This window comes from Scyliorhinus torazame, chromosome 12 (assembly GCF_047496885.1).
Source record: "Scyliorhinus torazame isolate Kashiwa2021f chromosome 12, sScyTor2.1, whole genome shotgun sequence".
In the NCBI taxonomy this organism is placed as follows: domain Eukaryota; kingdom Metazoa; phylum Chordata; class Chondrichthyes; order Carcharhiniformes; family Scyliorhinidae; genus Scyliorhinus; species Scyliorhinus torazame.
Window position 1 is genome coordinate 79,460,438 of NC_092718.1, and position 17,096 is coordinate 79,477,533.

The 17,096-nt window shown below is 50.4% G+C and overlaps 1 protein-coding gene across 3 annotated transcripts in view; it reads right to left on the bottom strand.

Annotated features, from left to right (window-relative positions):
• Nucleotides 1–17,096, bottom strand: part of LOC140386510 (sialic acid-binding Ig-like lectin 14) — a 62,821-nt gene that overhangs the window by 45,581 nt on the left and 144 nt on the right. For 2 of the 3 annotated variants that reach the window (XM_072468906.1, XM_072468908.1), the window contains exons 1-2: nt 931–1,010; nt 467–548 (exon numbers count right to left, since the gene is read on the bottom strand). In XM_072468906.1, the coding sequence (XP_072325007.1) occupies nt 467–506 (40 nt within the window). In that variant the 5' untranslated portion in view covers nt 507–548; nt 931–1,010. Of the gene's footprint in view, nt 1–466; nt 549–930; nt 1,011–17,096 lie in introns of those variants that run through there. The other variant, XM_072468907.1, reaches the window with a different exon arrangement.

Genomic DNA, 17,096 nt, shown 5'->3' on the forward strand with positions numbered 1-17,096 from the left:
TGCTCTGCCTTCCTTCACTTTTTCAGTTATCTTTCACCCTTATTGAAGTTTCCAGCATAGTGAGAATGGACAGAAAATATCCTAGTGGAGTCCCAGCATCAGGAGAGACTTCACCCTCCAGTTTTTATGCCACATTCTCGACTCAATTTATCAACCCCCAGTCAATGACGGACCTACTTACAGCAACAACACAATTTTTAAATTCTCCTCTAGTGCCACAACCCTCCCTATCTATGTAACCTCCTCCAGTCCCGACAACTCTCTGAGATCTCTGCTCTCCTCCAATTCTGCTGTCAGATAGGGAATCAGTGTAAACCAGTGACCAAAAGGGTGATGGGTCAATGGGACTTGGTGTGGGTTTGTCCACTGGGTCACTGCTGAATTGGTTCCCAATCAAGGCTCAATGAGAATGATCTTTTACAAAGAATATTAACCATCAATCTGACCAAGCTGACGATGGTATTACCTTGGAGAAGTGACACGAGGAAGTAAGATTTCCCGATCATTGTCCAGCCGCAGGTATTTCATCAGCTTCCCACTCTCAAGTTCTGAAAGAGAAACAAGTTAATGAGACCTCACCTCATGTCCGACAGCTCTCGAGTGACAATGTCTTCACAGACTAATTTGATCCTGTGTGGGATGATAGGTGCTCAGCCGAGAGTTACAATGCTTTAAGAAAGAAATACAATGAAGGATCTACATTTCTATAGCGTCTTTCACCACCTCAGGACATCTGAAAGCTGTCTCTGCACTTCTCTCGTCCTTTGAACTAGAAAGATGTACTGTATGACAGCCTGAGCCTCACATCTTGTTGAAATAAGTAGAAATCTTTCAAAGGCATCTATCATTGGAATCTGTCTTTATAAAGTCACAACTTCAACAAAGAACAATGCTGCTCGTGGAAGTCAATCCAATCGTTACCTGACTTACCTCGGACCTGCTCGACTGCTCGCCTGGGGAGTAATGGCCAACTCGCTGTTCAAGGGCTGAAGGAGCTCTTCCTGTGCTGCTCCCTCTGTGCATTTAATTGGAAAGCGTTGATGTGTGACTGAGTCAAAATGAGGAAGTTGGATCAAAGTGAGAAAACAGCAGTTTGCATTGCCCAATCAGCAAACCCTGTGGCTCGATAAGAATATAACAACATAATACGGTCAGGGGACGGCCATTCAGCCCCTCGAGTCTGCTCTGCTATTCGATAAGACCATGGCTGGTCTGACTGTGGCCATAACTGGATTTGGGTTTATTGTCACGTGTACAATGAAAACTATTGTTCTTTTACTCCACTTTTCTACCAGCCCCTCATCCCTAATCACTCAAAAGTCCACTTCAGCCTTGAATATACTCAGTGAGCCGCAGCCTCTACTGCTCTCTGTGGGAGATACTTCCACAGACTAACAACCATCTGGGATAAAAATAAATCCTCCTCATCTCTCTCCTAAATGGGAGAAACCTCAGTCTGAAACTGTGAAGCCTCTAGTTCTAGATTCCCCCACAGAGGAAACATCCTCTCAGCATCCACCCTGCCAAGACACTTCAGAATCTTTATGTTTCAATAAGATCACCTCTCATTCTCCTGAACTCCAGTGAGTACAGACACAAACCTTTCCTCATTAGACAATCCCAAGGATCAGCCTCATGAACATTCTCTGAAATGCCCCCAATACAAATATATGCATACTTATTGAAAACTGTGCACAGTGCTCCAGGTATGGTCTCCCCACTGCCTGATACAGATGGAGCAAGACTTCCTTACTTTATAGTCCATCCCCTTTCCATAAGGGGCAACGTTCCATTTGCCTTCCCGATTCTTTGTTGAACCAGCCTGGGAACATTTTGTGATTCATATACAAGGACACCCAGATCCCTCTGTACTGCAGCATTGTGTAGTCTCTCTGCATTGAAATAATATTTTGCTTTTCCATTCTTCCCACCAAAATGGACAACTTCATACTTTCCCTCATTATATTCCACCTGGCATATATTCAGCTTATTGACTGAAACTATTTATATCCCTCTGCAGCCTTTGTGTCCTCCTCACAACTTTCTTTCCTACCGAGCTGACATCTTTCCCACCTACCTTAATGTTACAGTCAGAAACTGTCGACAGTACAGCCAGTCCCTTCCTCCGAGTCACTCATGTAGTTTGTAAAAAGGGCACAGGACTGATCCCTGTGGCACTCCCCTAGTTACAGTTTGACAACCTGAAAATGATCCATTTATCCTGACTCTGGTTTGCCAGTCCTCTGTCCATTCTAATATTTCACCCCAAAACCATCAAATTTTATCTTGTATCTTTTTTTTGGGGGGGGGGCGGCATGACAGCACAGTGGCTAGCACTGCTGCCTCACAGCGCCAGAAACCCAGGTTTGATTCCATTCTCGGGTGACTGTATGGAGTTTGCATGTTCTCCCGTGTATGCGTGGGTTTTCTCCGGGAGCTCTGGTTTCTTCCCACTGTCCAAAATGTTAGGTGGATTGGCCATACTAAATTGCTCCTTAGTGTCCAAGGATGTGTCGGATTGGTTAAGGGGTTCTTTGGATCAGGTTTGTGTGGAGTGCTGTTTCAGAGGGTCAGTGCAGGATGACAGATTTACTCCCCTCAAGGACAATAATGAATCAGATGGGATTTTACGACCATTGATAATGGTTTCAGCGTCGTAATTCCAGGTTTTCTTTTTATTGAATTCAAATTCCACCAATTCTTCCCTGGTGGGATTCAAACCCAAGTCTCCTGAGCATTAACCTGGGTCTCTGGATTACCAGTCCAGTGACAATACCACCACACCACTAACTCCCCATGAACTTTGACAAGATGCCTCATGGCAGACTGGTACAAAAGGTGAAGTGGCACAGGATCAGAGGTGAGGTGGCAAGATGGATACAGAACTGGCTTGGTCACAGAAGGCGAAGGGTAGCAGTAGAAGGGAGTTTTTCCGAATAGAAGGTTGTGACTAATAGTGTTCCACAGGGATCTGTGCTGGGGCCTCTGTTGTTTGTAGTATACATAAAAGATTTGGAGGAAAATGTAGCTGGTCTGATTAGTATGTTTGCGGATGACACCAAGGTTGGTGGAGTGGCAGATAGTGTTGAGGATTGTCAAAGGATACAGCAGGACATCGATAGGTTGGAAACTTGGGCAGAGAAATGGCAAATGGAGTTTAATCCAGCCAAATGTGAGGTCATGCATTTTTTTAGGTCTAACGTGGCAGCACAGTAGCACAGTGGTTAGCACTGTGGCTTCACAGCACCAGGGTCCCATGTTCGATTCCCTGCTGGGTCACTGTGCGGAGTCTGCACGTTCTCCCCGTGTCTGCATGGGTTTCCTCCGGGTGCTCCCGTTTCCTCCCACCGTAAAAAGCTATGCAGGTTAGGTGGATTGGCCATGCTAAATTGTTCTTGGTGTCCAAAAAGATTAGGAGGGGTTATTGGGTTTGGGGAATAGGGTGGAAGTGAGGGCTTAAGTGGGCCGGTGCTGTAGCCACCTAAAATGGCTGATTCCCGATTAATTTGGCCAAAACCCGCTGTAAAATGGCCAACCGAAAAGGCTGATGGGAAAAGCAGCCAACAGGGCACAAATGGACAGCTGCAGACAGAACAGCGTATTCGGCTCTGGGGAAGTCGGCCCAGATCGATACCTGCGACCATTAGCAGCACATCAACCCAGACATCTGCAGTTTAATCGGCTATCCCAGGGAACAATTGCAACATATTAGCAATTGAAAGCCGATCCAGACCTATCGGCGCCAGCAGTGGCCGAGACAAAGAAAGGTGAACGACCACCCCCCGATCAAGGAATCGCCCCATTATTGGAGCATATCAAACCCAGTGATTGGGAACAAGTCCAATCACTTAGGACTCAGGGTAAAGGTCCGCCCCGAGAGGCGGGAGGCCCCTGGGACCTATAAAAGATAGGGGCCAAGTTCAGATCGCCCCTTCTCTCCCTTCTTCTCCTGCTCGCAACCTTCGCAAGAACCATCGACTAGCAACCATAAGTTTGACTCCAGCGATCGCTACCCGATAGAGACTCCTAGCCATCGACCTGTATCAGCCTTTGAATCCCGCAGGCCAGACCCAATTCGATAAACCATTCGTTTCCCTGACCTGGTGGGCCATTCCGAAAAGTTAAGTATTGGCCAGTAATGGTAGGTAGTGATATAGAAAGTAGGATTATTGTGTAAGTATTTATTGCTGTACATAATAAATGACCGTTGATTTTAATCTTACTAAGCGGTGTGCTGTCTTATTAATCATAACTAGAGCTTGAACCACGTGGCGGTACCAGAAAGATACCTGGCGACTCGTGAGCAAAGGTGACCTGTCATATCCCATCCAGTCTAATCCCACTCTCCCCCTCACTACTGCATCCTTTAATATCCTACCCAGTCTAATCCCACATTTCCCCCTCACTCACCACACCCTTTACTATCACACTGAGTTTAATCCCACTCTCCCCCTCACTCCTCGCAACCTGTAATATCCCACCCAGTCTAATCCCACTCTCCCCCTCATTCCTGCACCCTTTAATATCTTACCTTGTTTAATTCCACTCTCCCCCTCACTCCCCACACACTTATATCCCACCCAATCCGCCCTCGCCCCTCTCTCCTAACACCCTTTAATATATCCACCCAGTCGAATCCCACTTTCTGCCTCCACTCCTATACCCTTTAATATCCCACCTCTTCTAATCCCACTTCCTCCTCATTCCTTGCACCCTTTAATATCCCACCTAGTCAAACCCACTCTATCCCTCACTCCCCACAGCCTTTAATGTCCCACCCAGTCTAATCCCACTCTCTCCTCATTTCCCACATTCCCCACAGCCTTTAATGTCCAGCCCAGTCTAATCCCACTCTCTCCTCACTCCCCACAGCCTTTAATATCCCACCCAGTCTAATCCCACTCTCCCCTCACCCCAGGATACCTACCGCGGGTCTCCGGCAGCAGGAGCAAGGTCACTAGGAAAGATTCCATTTCCAAAATTCTGAAAAGAATCGCAGACAATTAATCGTCTGGTTTACTCAGCAACCACTAAACTTCTCTCGTCTCCGAATCTCACTGGGGTGTCCTCCAAGAGGAAGATAACTCCAAACATTCCGCAACCTTCTCTCATCGGGGTGAGGGGAACGGTCATTTTCGCCGACATGGTTCTGAATCTTTGGAATTCTCCAGCCTTGACAGCAGTAGATGCACTGTCATTGAGAATATTCCAAACTGGGAGATAGATAGATTTCTTGGGTGTGTGAAGGGAGAGGTTGAGAAGGCTTGGTTGAGATTAAACATTAGCCATGATCATACTGAATGGGAGAGCAGATTTGAAGGGCTGCATGGCTTCTTACTGCTTCGGTTTCTTGCTCTGTTATGAGGATTCGCTCCCTGAACAGCCCTAACACTGTAAAAAGTCCAAATGCAGTTCGAAACATCTCCATCTTCTGAGAGATTCATGCAAATGTTGTTCTGAAGATGAGCATGACAACTCTTCTGGAGGACCCCAGCATCATAAAAGCCAGTCTTCAGACAATTTGATTCACTCCACATGATTTTTCAGCGGACTATTTCTCAAGATGAATGCGATATAGGATAAAAATGAAAGGCTGTCCTTCCTCAACAAACAACATGGTGACACACTGGTTAGCACTGCTGCTTCACAGCACCAGGGACCTGGGATCAATTCCGGCCTTGGGTGACTGTCTGTGTGGAGCTTGCATGCTCGATAGGCGGATTGGACAGGCTAAATTCCCCTTAGTGTCCAAGTAGGTGCAGGCAAGGTTTTGGGATAGGACGGGGTGCATGGGGGAGTGGACGTGGGGTAGAGTACGCTTTTGGAGGGTTGGTGCAGATTTGATTGACTGAATGGCCTCCTTCTGCAATGTAGGGATTCGAGAATTGCATTTCAACATCGGCCGAACCTTACAAAATACCACAAAGAGCTTCAGATTCTGTTTCGCATGAACCTGGCAAATATTTGACCCAAAGCCACAGAAGAAGATATGAAGAATGGTGGTTAGATTGGATTTCAGGGTAAGTAATGAGGGAGTACTGCTCTGTCGCGGGGTCAGTACTGAGGGAGTGCTGCACTTTCTGTGGGTCAGTACTGAGGGAATGCTGCACTGTCAGAGGGTCACTACTGAGGAAGTGTTGCATGGTTGGAGGGTAAGTGCTGATGGAGTGCTGCGTGGTTGTAGGGTCAGTACAGAGGGAGTGCTGCATGTTTGGAGGATCAGTACTGAGTGAGAACTGCATGGTTGGATAGTCAATACTGTGGAAGTGCTGCATTTTTGGAGGGACAGTACTGAGGGAGTGCTGCACTGTCAGAGAGCAGGTACTGTGGGAGAGTTGTACTGTCGGAGGGTCAGTACTGAGCGAGAGCTGCACTGTTGGCAGGTCAGTATTGATGGAATGTTGCATTGTCGGAGGTCAGTACTGGGGGAGTCCTGCACTGTTGGAGGGTCAAAACTGAGGGAGCGCTGCAATGTCGGAGTGTCTGTAGCGAGGTGTAGGAGCGTTTCCAAGTCCTGAGTATTGAGCTAGCTTTTATGTGGGGTTCCCCCCGTCTTAGTTATGGCTTAGTTTAATACACAGATCTGCAGACACATCAACCTGGTTAAGATGGCTTCAGTATTCCAAGCTTGGTTCATGTACACGGAGAAAGATCTGGGTGAATGCAAAGATCTGGATGAATGCAACGAACAATCTGGCTTACACTGATAAAAATATAGCGTTTTCCAAAAATCAATAGCCCACTCCAGTTGGACTTGATCCAATCCTTGGAGCTGTCACACTTATATTATCCAGTAAAATTTACTTTAAGCAAAATGATGACTTGTGATCAGCTCATGATTTAACCCCATCCTGCCACCTGTTGTTTACCAGGATCTTGTGTCTATTATAAAGTTGTTTTTATGACATTCCCATCCGACGTATCGCAGTCAGTTCCTGTCCACCTCAATGTTCATCCAGGGGCAGGATGCCAAAGCTGGTTTCCTCTTTACACCATCGATTGTCGAAGACAGGATATTGGGGGCACAGATAAGAATTGTTTACTGAGTTGACTGTGTTATTGCTGACCACACAATCCTGTTTTTCTCAAAAACATGGACAAGTTAGCTAGCTTAAATCCCATCATGCATTGTGGCCATTGTTTGTAGCAAGGATTTAAATGCTTATTACTGCTGTGTTCTAAAAATACAGGTTTAATGGTTAATAATGATTACTGGGTGTGATGAATGGGTAATGTGCCTTTAAGATCATGCATGTAATGTCCTTTTAAGACTGGGTTTGGATCCCCGGGTGACTCCGCCTCCAACGCCACCTCCCAGCAGCCGGATATAAGGTGCCGTCCTGTGGCCGGCTCTCAGTGAGCACTCATCTCTCCGGCTGGCGAAGTTCTCTGTTTATTAAAGCCTTTGTTTTACAAGTACACTCTCTCGTGTCATAATTGAGGGTATATCAATTTAATAAACAGATTACGATAGGATGGATAGCAGTCTCAAGCCAGAAAAGCTCGACCTGGACACACATACGCCGGAAGTCAAAGAAATTTATGAACACTGTAGTGACTGCGGAAAGAAGCGGCATTTCGCGAGGGTCTGCCTGACCAGGCCCAAGGCCCAGAAACAAAAAGCCCAACAGGCCCGAAAATTGAGTCCAGTCCCGCAGGCCCCGCAACGTGGTTGCGCACCGGCCGGACACGCCCCTTTCTGATGCGTCATCGGCCTTTTGCGAGTCATGGGGCGGCCATCTTGGCAGCAGCCATCTTCTAAACCTGACACGTGCGACCAATGGGGAGCGGCCATTTTGTGACTCCGACTCTGCAGAAGACTCAGACTACCCACAGCTGGGAGTAATCACCCTCGACCAGTCGCAGCCAAAGCATCTCCGGAACTCCACGATGCTCATCCAGATCAACAGGCGTGACACTCCCTGCCTTTTCGACTCCAGGAGCACGGAGAGTTTCGTGCAACCAGAAACGGTAAGGCGCTGCTCCCTGTGCACCTATCCTGCATCCCAAACCATCGCCCTCGCCTCTGGGTCCCATTCGGTCCAAATCAAGGGGTAATGTATTGCGAATCTCGCGATCCAGGGTGCCGAATACGCCCATTTTAAGCTGTACATCCTCCCTCACATCCTCCCCCCCTGCTGCTCGGCCTGGATTTCCAACGTAGCCACCGAAGCCTGACCCTGATGTTCGGCGGACCCTTGCCCCCCCTCATGGTATGCAGTCTCGCAACACTGAAAGTTGCACTCCCCTCACTATTCACGAACCTCACCCCCGACTGTAAGCCCGTCGCCACCAGGAGCCGGCGGTACAGTGCCCAAGATATGACTTTCATCAAGTCAGAGGTCCAGCGTTTACTGAAAGAGGGGGTCATCGAGGCTAGCAACAGCCCCTGGAGGGCACAAGTGGTGGTAGTCCGGTCCGGGGAAAAGAAACGGATGGTCGTGGATTACAGCCAGACCATAAACTGCTTCACGCAGCTTGATGCGTACCCCCTCCCCCGCATAACAGAGATGGTCAACCGGATTGCGCAATACTGGGTATTCTTTACGGTCGACCTGAAATCTGCCTACCACCATAGAACATAGAACATAGAACAATACAGCGCAGTACAGGCCCTTCGGCCCACGATGTTGCACCGAAACAAAAGCCATCTAACCTACACTATGCCATTATCATCCATATGTTTATCCAATAAACTTTTAAATGCCCTCAATGTTGGCGAGTTCACTACTGTAGCAGGTAGGGCATTCCACGGCCTCACTACTCTTTGCGTAAAGAACCTACCTCTGACCTCTGTCCTATATCTATTACCCCTCAGTTTAAAGTTATGTCCCCTCGTGCCAGCCATTTCCATCCGCGGGAGAAGGCTCTCACTGTCCACCCTATCCAACCCCCTGATCATTTTGTATGCCTCTATTTAGTCTCCTCTTAACCTTCTTCTCTTAACCAGCTCCCTATCCGCCTGGAAGACTGCCTCTATACTGCTTTGGAAGCAGCCGGCCGGCTTTTCCACTTCCTTAGGGTCCCCTTCGGCGTTACTAATGGGGTCTCCGTCTTCCAGAGGACGATGGACCAAATGGTGGACCAGTACGGGCTGCGGACTACTTACCCGTACTTGGATAATGTCACCATCTGCGGCCATGATCAGCAAGACCATGACGCAAACCTTGAAAAGTTTCTCCAGACCGTCCGGGCCCTCAACCTGACCTGCAACAAAGAAATATGCGTTTTCCACACAACCCGACTAGCCATCCTCGGCTACGTCGTGGAAAACAGGGTCCTAGGGCCCGACCCCGAACGCATGCCCAAGGAACTCAAGGAACACGCCCAACCCCATAGTCTCAAGGCCCTTAAACGGTGCTTGGGGCTTTTCTCCTATTATGCCCAGTGGGTCCCCAAATATGCGGACAAAGCCCGCCCACTCATAAAGACCACGATTTTTCCCCTCACAGCTGAGGCCCAGTCGGCCTTCAGCCGTATCAAGGCCGACATCATCAAGGCCGCTATGCGCGCGGTGGACGAAACCATCCCTTTTCAGGTCGAGAGCGATGCGTCAGACGTCGTCCTGGCTGCTACCCTTAACCAGGCAGGCAGGCCAGTAGCATTCTTTTCCCGAACCCTCAATGCCTCCGAGATCCGGCACTCTGCAGTCAAGAAGGAGGCGCAAGCTATTGTGGAGGCCGTGCGGCACTGGAGGCACTGCCTAGCCGGTAGGAGGTTCACCCTCGTCACTGACCAATGGTCGGTCGCATTCATGTTCGATAACGCGCAGTGGGGCAAGATCAAAAATGACAAGATCTTGAGGTGGAGAATCGAGCTCTCCACCTACACGTACGATATTAAGTATCGTCCAGGGGAGCTCAACGATGCCCTGTCCCGCGGCACGTGCGCCAACGTGCAGGAGGATCGCCTGTGGGCTATCCACAATGACCTCTGTCCCCCTGGGGTCACCCGGCTCACCCATTTTCTTAAGTCCCTCAACCTACCCTACTCCACCGAGGAGGTCAGGGCCATGACCAAGGCTTGCCAAATCTGCGCGGAGTGCAAACCGCACTTCTATCAACCAGGCAAGGTTCGCCTGGTAAAGGCGTCTGGGCCCTTTGAGCGACTAAGCATGGACTTGAAAGGGCCCCTCCCGTCCACCAACTGCAATACCTATTTTTTAACCGTCATCGACGAGTTCTCCCGCTTCCCGTTCGCTGTCCCCTGCCCCGACATGACCTCGGCCACCGTTATAAAGGCACTTCACAGCATCCTCACCCTGTTCGGTTCCCCCGCTTATATCCACAGCGACCGGGGTACATCGTTCATGAGTGATGAGCTGCATCAGAACCTGCTCAGCAAGGGCATTGCCTCGAGCAGAATGACCAGCTACAACCTGCGGGGAAACGGGCAGGTGGAGAGGGAGAACGCAACAGTTTGGAAGGCTGTCATAGAATCATAGAATCATAGAATTTACAGTGCAGAAGGAGGCCATTCGGCCCATCGAGTCTGCACCGGCTCTTGGAAAGAGCACCCTACCCAAACCACATCTTCACCCCACCCCCATAACCCAGTAACCCCATCCAACACTAAGGGCAATTTTGGACACTAAGGGCAATTTAGCAAGGTCAATCCACCTAACCTGTCCATCTTTGGACTGTGGGAGGAAACCAGAGCACCCGGAGGAAACCCACGCACACAAAGGGAGAATGTGCAGACTCCACACAGACAGTGACCCAAGCCGGGAATCGAACCTGGGACCCTGGAGCTGTGAAGCAATTGTGCTATCCACAATGCTACCGTCCTGTCCTTTTGGCCCTACGGTCGAGAAGTCTCTCAACCACCCGCTGGCAGGAGGTCCTACCCGACTCGCTCTACTCCTTCAGGTCGCTCCTCTGCACGGCCACGAACAAGACCCCTCACAATCGCTTGTTTGTCTTCCCCAGGAAGTCTACCTCCGGGGTCTTGCTTCCACCTTGGCTGATGATTCCGAGACCTGTCCTTCTCCGGAAGCACGTGAGGAGCCATAAGACGGACTCTCTGGTCGAGAGGGTCCAGCTGCTACATGCAAATCCCCAGTATGCCTACATCGCGCACTCGGACAGACGGCATGATAAGGTTTCCCTGCGGGATCTGGCACCCGCTGGTTCCCCTACTGACGCTCCCCCCCTCGCCAATGTTCCCCCTTGCACCCCCACACCGCCTGTCGCAACCAACTGCACCCCCCCCCTCGCGCTTCCTCCTCCTTCCTCCACGCCGGCGATGTCACCGCCACCCCCAGCTATCCTCCCTACTCCCCAAACCCCTACCCCGCACCGCACAAAAGCTCCGACCGCCGTGCTCCCGAATGTACCCTCATCGAAGACGTCCGTGTCCGCCGCACCACCGCCCGAGCTGAGAAGGTCGACAAGGATGATCAGGCCTCCAAAGAGAATGGACATGTAATCCCACTTCAGCCCCGACGGACTCTGTGTTTTTCTTAAACAGGGGGTGAATGTGATGAATGGGTAATGTGACTTTAAGATCATGCCTGTAATGTCCCTTTAAGACCGGGTTTGGAACCCCGGGGGACTCCGCCTCAGGCTCCACCTCCCAGGGGCCGGATATAAGGTGACGTCCTGTGGGCGGTGCTCAGTGAGCACTCATCTCTCCGGCTGGCGAAGTTCTCTGTTTAAGCCTTCGTTTTACGAGTACACTCTCTCGTGTCATAATTGAGGGTATATCACTGGGTATACTTTCTATGATTAATATCAATCCTTAATAAACTAACTTATGTAGAACCATTCTAGTGTTACCCTAGTTATTCGGTTTTAAGAGGACCCATCTCGGAAAACGCCCTTCAAGAGGCAGTGCAGCACTGTCTGAGGATTTGTACAGAGGCATTGCAGCACTTTTGGAGGGTCAGTACTGATGGAGTGCCGCACTGTCTCACGTTCAGTACTGAGGCAGTGGAAAATTGTTGGAGGAGGAGCGCTGCACTGTCAGAGGGTCAGTACTGAGGGAGTGCTGCACTGTCAGAGGGTCAGTACTGAGGGGGAGCTACACTGTCATCGGGTCAGTAATGAGGGAGTGCTGCACTGTCAGAGAGCCAGTACTGAGGGAGTGCTGCACTGTCAGAGAGCCAGTACTGAGGGAGCGCTGCACTGTCAGAGGGTCAGTACTGAGGGAGTGCTGCACTGTCAGAGGGTCAGTACTGAGGGAGTGCTACACTGTCATCGGGTCAGTAATGAGGGAGTGCTGCACTGTCAGAGAGCCAGTACTGAGGGAGTGCTGCACTGTCAGAGAGCCAGTACTGAGGGAGCGCTGCACTGTCAGAGGGTCAGTACTGAGGGAGTGCTGCACTGTCGGAGAGTCAGTAAGAGAGAGTGCTGTTCTGTCAGAGGGTCAGTCCTGAGGGAGCACTACAGAGGGTCAGTAATGAGAGAGTGCTGTACTGTTGGAGGGTCAGTACTGAAGGAGTGCTGCACTGTCAGCGAGTCAGCACTGTTAGAGGGTCAGTACTTAGTGAGTGCTGCACTGTTGGAGGATCAGGACAGAAGGAGAGGTGCACTCTCAGATCGTCAGCACTGAAGGAGTGCTGTTCTGTCTGATGGCCAGTATGGAGGGAGTGCTGCGCTGTACTAGAGTCAGTACTGATGGAGTGCTGCACTGTCAGCGGGTGAGTACTGAGGGAGTGCCGCACTGTCAGAGGGTCAGTACTGAGGGATTGTTGCACTGTCGGAGAGTCAGAACTTGGTGCTGAGGGAACTCTGCTCGATTAAAGTGCCTGGACTGAGGAGAGCTGCACTATCAGACTGTCAGTTTGAGGGAGCGTTGCCCAGCCCGAGGGTCAGTACTGAGGAAATGATTCTCTGCAAACAGTCAGCACTGAGGAAGCGTGGGACTGTCGGAGCGTCAGTACTTAGAGAGTGCCGCACTGTTGGAGTTTCAGTACTGAAGGAGCGCTGAACTATCCGAGGGTCAGTCCTGAGGGAGTGCTGCATTGTCGAAGGGTCAGTCCTGAGGGAATGCTGGATTTTTGAAGGGCCAGTACAGAGGGAGTACTGCACTGTTGAAGGGTCAGTACTGAGGGAGTGCTGAATTGTCAGAGCGTCAGCACTGAGGGAATGCTACGCTGTCAGAGGGTCAGTACTGAGGGAGTGCTGCATTGTTGGAGGGTCAGTACTGAGGGAGTGCTGCATTGTCAAAGGGTCAGTACTGAGGGATTGCTGCACTGTCAGAGGGTCAGTACTGAGGGAGTGCTGCATTGTTGTAGGGTCAGCACTGAGGGAGTGCTGGACTGTCGGAGGGTCAGTACTGAGGGAGTGCTGCACTGTCAGAGGGTCAGTACTGAGGGAGTGCTGCACTGTCAGAGGGTCAGTACTGAGTGAGTGCTGCACTGTCAGAGGGTCAGTACTGAGGGAGTGCTGCATTGTTGTAGGGTCAGCACTGAGGGAGTGCTGGACTGTCGGAGGGGCAGTACTGAGGGAGTGCTGCACTGTCAGAGGGTCAGTGCTGAGGGAGTGCTGCACTGTCAGAGGGTCAGTACTGAGGGAGAGCTGCACTGTCAGAGGGTCAATGCTGAGGGAGTGCTGCACTGTCAGAGGGTCAGTACTGAGGGAGTGCTGCACTGTCAGAGGGTCAGTACTGAGGGAGTGCTGCACTGTCAGAGGGTCAATGCTGAGGGAGTGCTGCACTGCCACAGGGTCAGTACTGAGAGTGCTGCACCGATGCAGGATCATTTGGGTGAGGTTCTAGGTGACTTTCAGTAACCAGGGAAACAGACTCAAGTTACAATCTAAAGCTATCAGGGGAGTAAGGAGTGAAATATTTGAACAGTTTGTTAAGAAAACACTTCTGTGATTAGCTCATCCTCTCAACTTCCCTTAACTAAATGTTAATTTAAATCATTAGCTGTTATTCTGAGGTTCTTACTCGCTGTGTCAGTGTGTGGTTAGCTATTTTCAGTATGGTGCAGCCACAGCAGTTTCAGTCTTGGTCACCTCATCTGCACATTCTGTTCCCTTGTTGTTCCTTTGTTTAAGAAGGGTAGCAAGGGTAATCCAGGGAACTACAGGCCAGTGTGAGCCTTACATCAGTGGTAGGGAAATTATTGGAGAGAATTCTTCGAGACAGGATCTACTCCCATTCGGAAGCTAATGGACATATTAGTGAGAGGCAGCATGGTTTTGTGAAGGGGAGGTCGTGTCTCACTAACTTGATAGAGTTTTTCGAGGAGGTCACAAAGATGATTGATGCAGGTAGGGCAGTGGATGTTGTCGACATGGACTTCAGTAAGGCCTTTGACAAGGTCCCTCATGGTAGACTGGTGAAGTCACACGGGATCAGGGGTGAGCTGGCAAGGTGGATACAGAACTGGTTAGGTCATAGAAGGCAGAGAGTAGCAATGGAAGGATGCTTTTCTCATTGGAGGGCTGTGAGTAGTGGTGTTCCGCAGGGATCAGTGCTGGGACCTTTGCTGTTTGTCGTATATATAAATGATTTGGAGGAAAATGTAACTGGTCTGATTAGTAAGTTTGCAGACGACACAAAGGTTGGTGGAATTGCGGATAGCGATGAGGACTGTCAGAGGATACAGCAGGATTTAGATCGTTTGGAGACTTGGGCGGCGAGATGGCAAAATGGAGTTTAATTCAGACAAGTATGAGGTGATGCATTTTGGAAAGTCGAATACAGATAGGGAATATACAGTGAATGGTAGAACCCTCAAGAGTATTGACAGTCAGAGAGATCTTGGTGTACAAGTCCACAGGTCACTGAAAGGGGCAACACAGGTGGAGAGGGTAGTCAAGAAGGCATACTGCATGCTTGCCTTCATTGGCCGGGACATTGAGTATAAGAATTGGCAAGTCATGTTGCAGCTGCATAGAACCTTAGTTAGGCCACACTTGGAGTATCGTGTTCAATTCTGGTCGCCACACTACCAGAAGGATGTGGAGGCTTTAGAGAGGGTGCAGAAGAGATTTACCAGGATGTTTCCTGGTATGGAGGGCATTAGCTATTAGGAGAGGTTGAATAAACGTGGTTTGTTCTCACTGGAACGAAGAAGGTTGAGGGGCGACCTGATAGAGGTCTACAAAGTTATGAGGGGCATAGACAGAGTGGATAGTCAGAGACTTTTTCCCAGGGTAGAGGGGTCAATTACTAGGCGGCATAGGTTCAAGGTGCAAGGGGCAAGGTTTAGAGGAGATGTGCGAGTCAAGTTTTCTACACAGAGGATAGTGGGTGCCTGGAACTCACTGCCGGAGGAGGTGGTGGAAGCAGGGACGATAGTGACGTTTAAGGGGCATCTTGACAAATACATGAATAGGATGGGAATAGAGGGATACGGACCCCGGAAGTGAAGAAGATTTTAGTTTAGACGGGCAGCATGGTCGGCGCAGCCTTTGAATGCCGAAGGGCCTGTTCTTGTGCTGTACTTTTCTTTGTTCTTTGTTCTTTATTTCTGCCCCAATATCTACCTCTATCCCGTTCTCTCCTGCTCCCCTTACATTCTCTCTCTGCACCACCTTCTCTGTCTGTTTCCCTGTCTTACCATTTCCACTACTCTGTCTCTCTTTCTTTCTCATTCTTCCTCAATACACATCTCTGCTGCTCTCTGTATCACTCCCTCTCCCTCTCTCCTTCTGCTTGTTTTCTTATCGATCTCTCTCTGACTCTCTTTTCGTTCCCCTATGTGTCTGTGTCTCTTTCACTCTCTCTTTCCCAGTCTCCTGTTCCTTCTCCTCCAGTCATTTTCTCTGTTCCTCCTTCTCGCACTCCTTCATTCCCTATTTCTCTCTCTCTGGTTACCAAGGCGCCTGCCACTGGAAACTCCCTCATCAGTTTGAACGTCTCAATTCAATCTCCTCCTGAGCATTGTCTGCTGTAAGGAAAACACTCCCAGCTTCTCCCAGTCTCTCCACATTAACTGAAGTCCCTCATCCCTGGGAACTATTCCAGTAAATCTCTTCCGGACCCTCTCCAACGCCTTGACATCCTTCCTATAGTGTGAAACGCGCAGAGTTGGACACAGTTCTCCAGCTGGAATTGAATCATGGAAAGAAAGAGAAAGAGACAGAAAAGAGGAAATGGAGAGAGAGAAATGAGGGGCGGGATTCTTCCATCGGGCGACTAAGTGCTGACGCTGGCGTGAAAACGTTCCGGGACCCCATTCTGCGGCCCACAGTGGGCTAGCACAGCGCTGGAGCGGCCCATGCCACTCCAGCTGCCAATCGTGGCCTGAACCCGGCGCCGGGGCATCTGCGCATACGCAGTTGGGCCGGCGCCAACTAGCGCATATGCAGTTGGGCCAGCGCCAAATAGCGCATGCGTAGTGGACTTATTCCCTGCGCCGGCCCCGACGCCAAATTGTGCAGGGCTACAGGATCCAGCGCGGAGGAAAGTGGGCCGGGGGGGCAGAGAGGCCGACCTGCCGATCGGTGGGCCCCGATCGTGGGCTAAGCCACTACGGAGGCCCCCCCCCCCCCCCCCCCGGGTCGGACCACCCTCCCCCTGCACATGCCGCCCCCGGAACCTTCAAGGCCGAGGTCCCGCCAGCTCAGAGGATGTTAGAACAGCGCCAGCGGGACTCGGATTTTAGATGATGGCCACTACCCATCCGGGCCGGAGAATCGGTGCACACCCCGACCGGCACTGCGCCGACCACGCCGGCGCCGATGGCTCCGATTTCGGGGCAGCATGGCGCGATTCGCGCGGCGCCGCACCGATCCTCCGACCCAGCAGGGTGTCGGAGAATTTCGTTCGAGAGAAAGATGGAAAAAGAGACAGACTGAGAGACAGAGATATAGGGAAGAAACAGTAAAATAGTTATCGTGACTGTGAAGGGCCTACCTATCAGTTCATAAAACAATAGAATCTTATGGCACCAGAGAAGGCCATTTGGCCCATCCAACCAGTGCCAGTGCTTTGAAAGATCTGTCCAATTAGTCCCAACATCTTCCAGATCACAACAACTCGCTCCGTGTGAAATAAAAATTCTCCTCATTCCCCCCCCCCTCTGGTTCTTTACTCGATTCTCTTCAATCTGTGTCCCCTCTGGTTACCGAGGCACCTGCCGCTGGGAAACACTTTCTCCTTATCAACTCTATTTTGCACAGTTGTATCATCTGCAG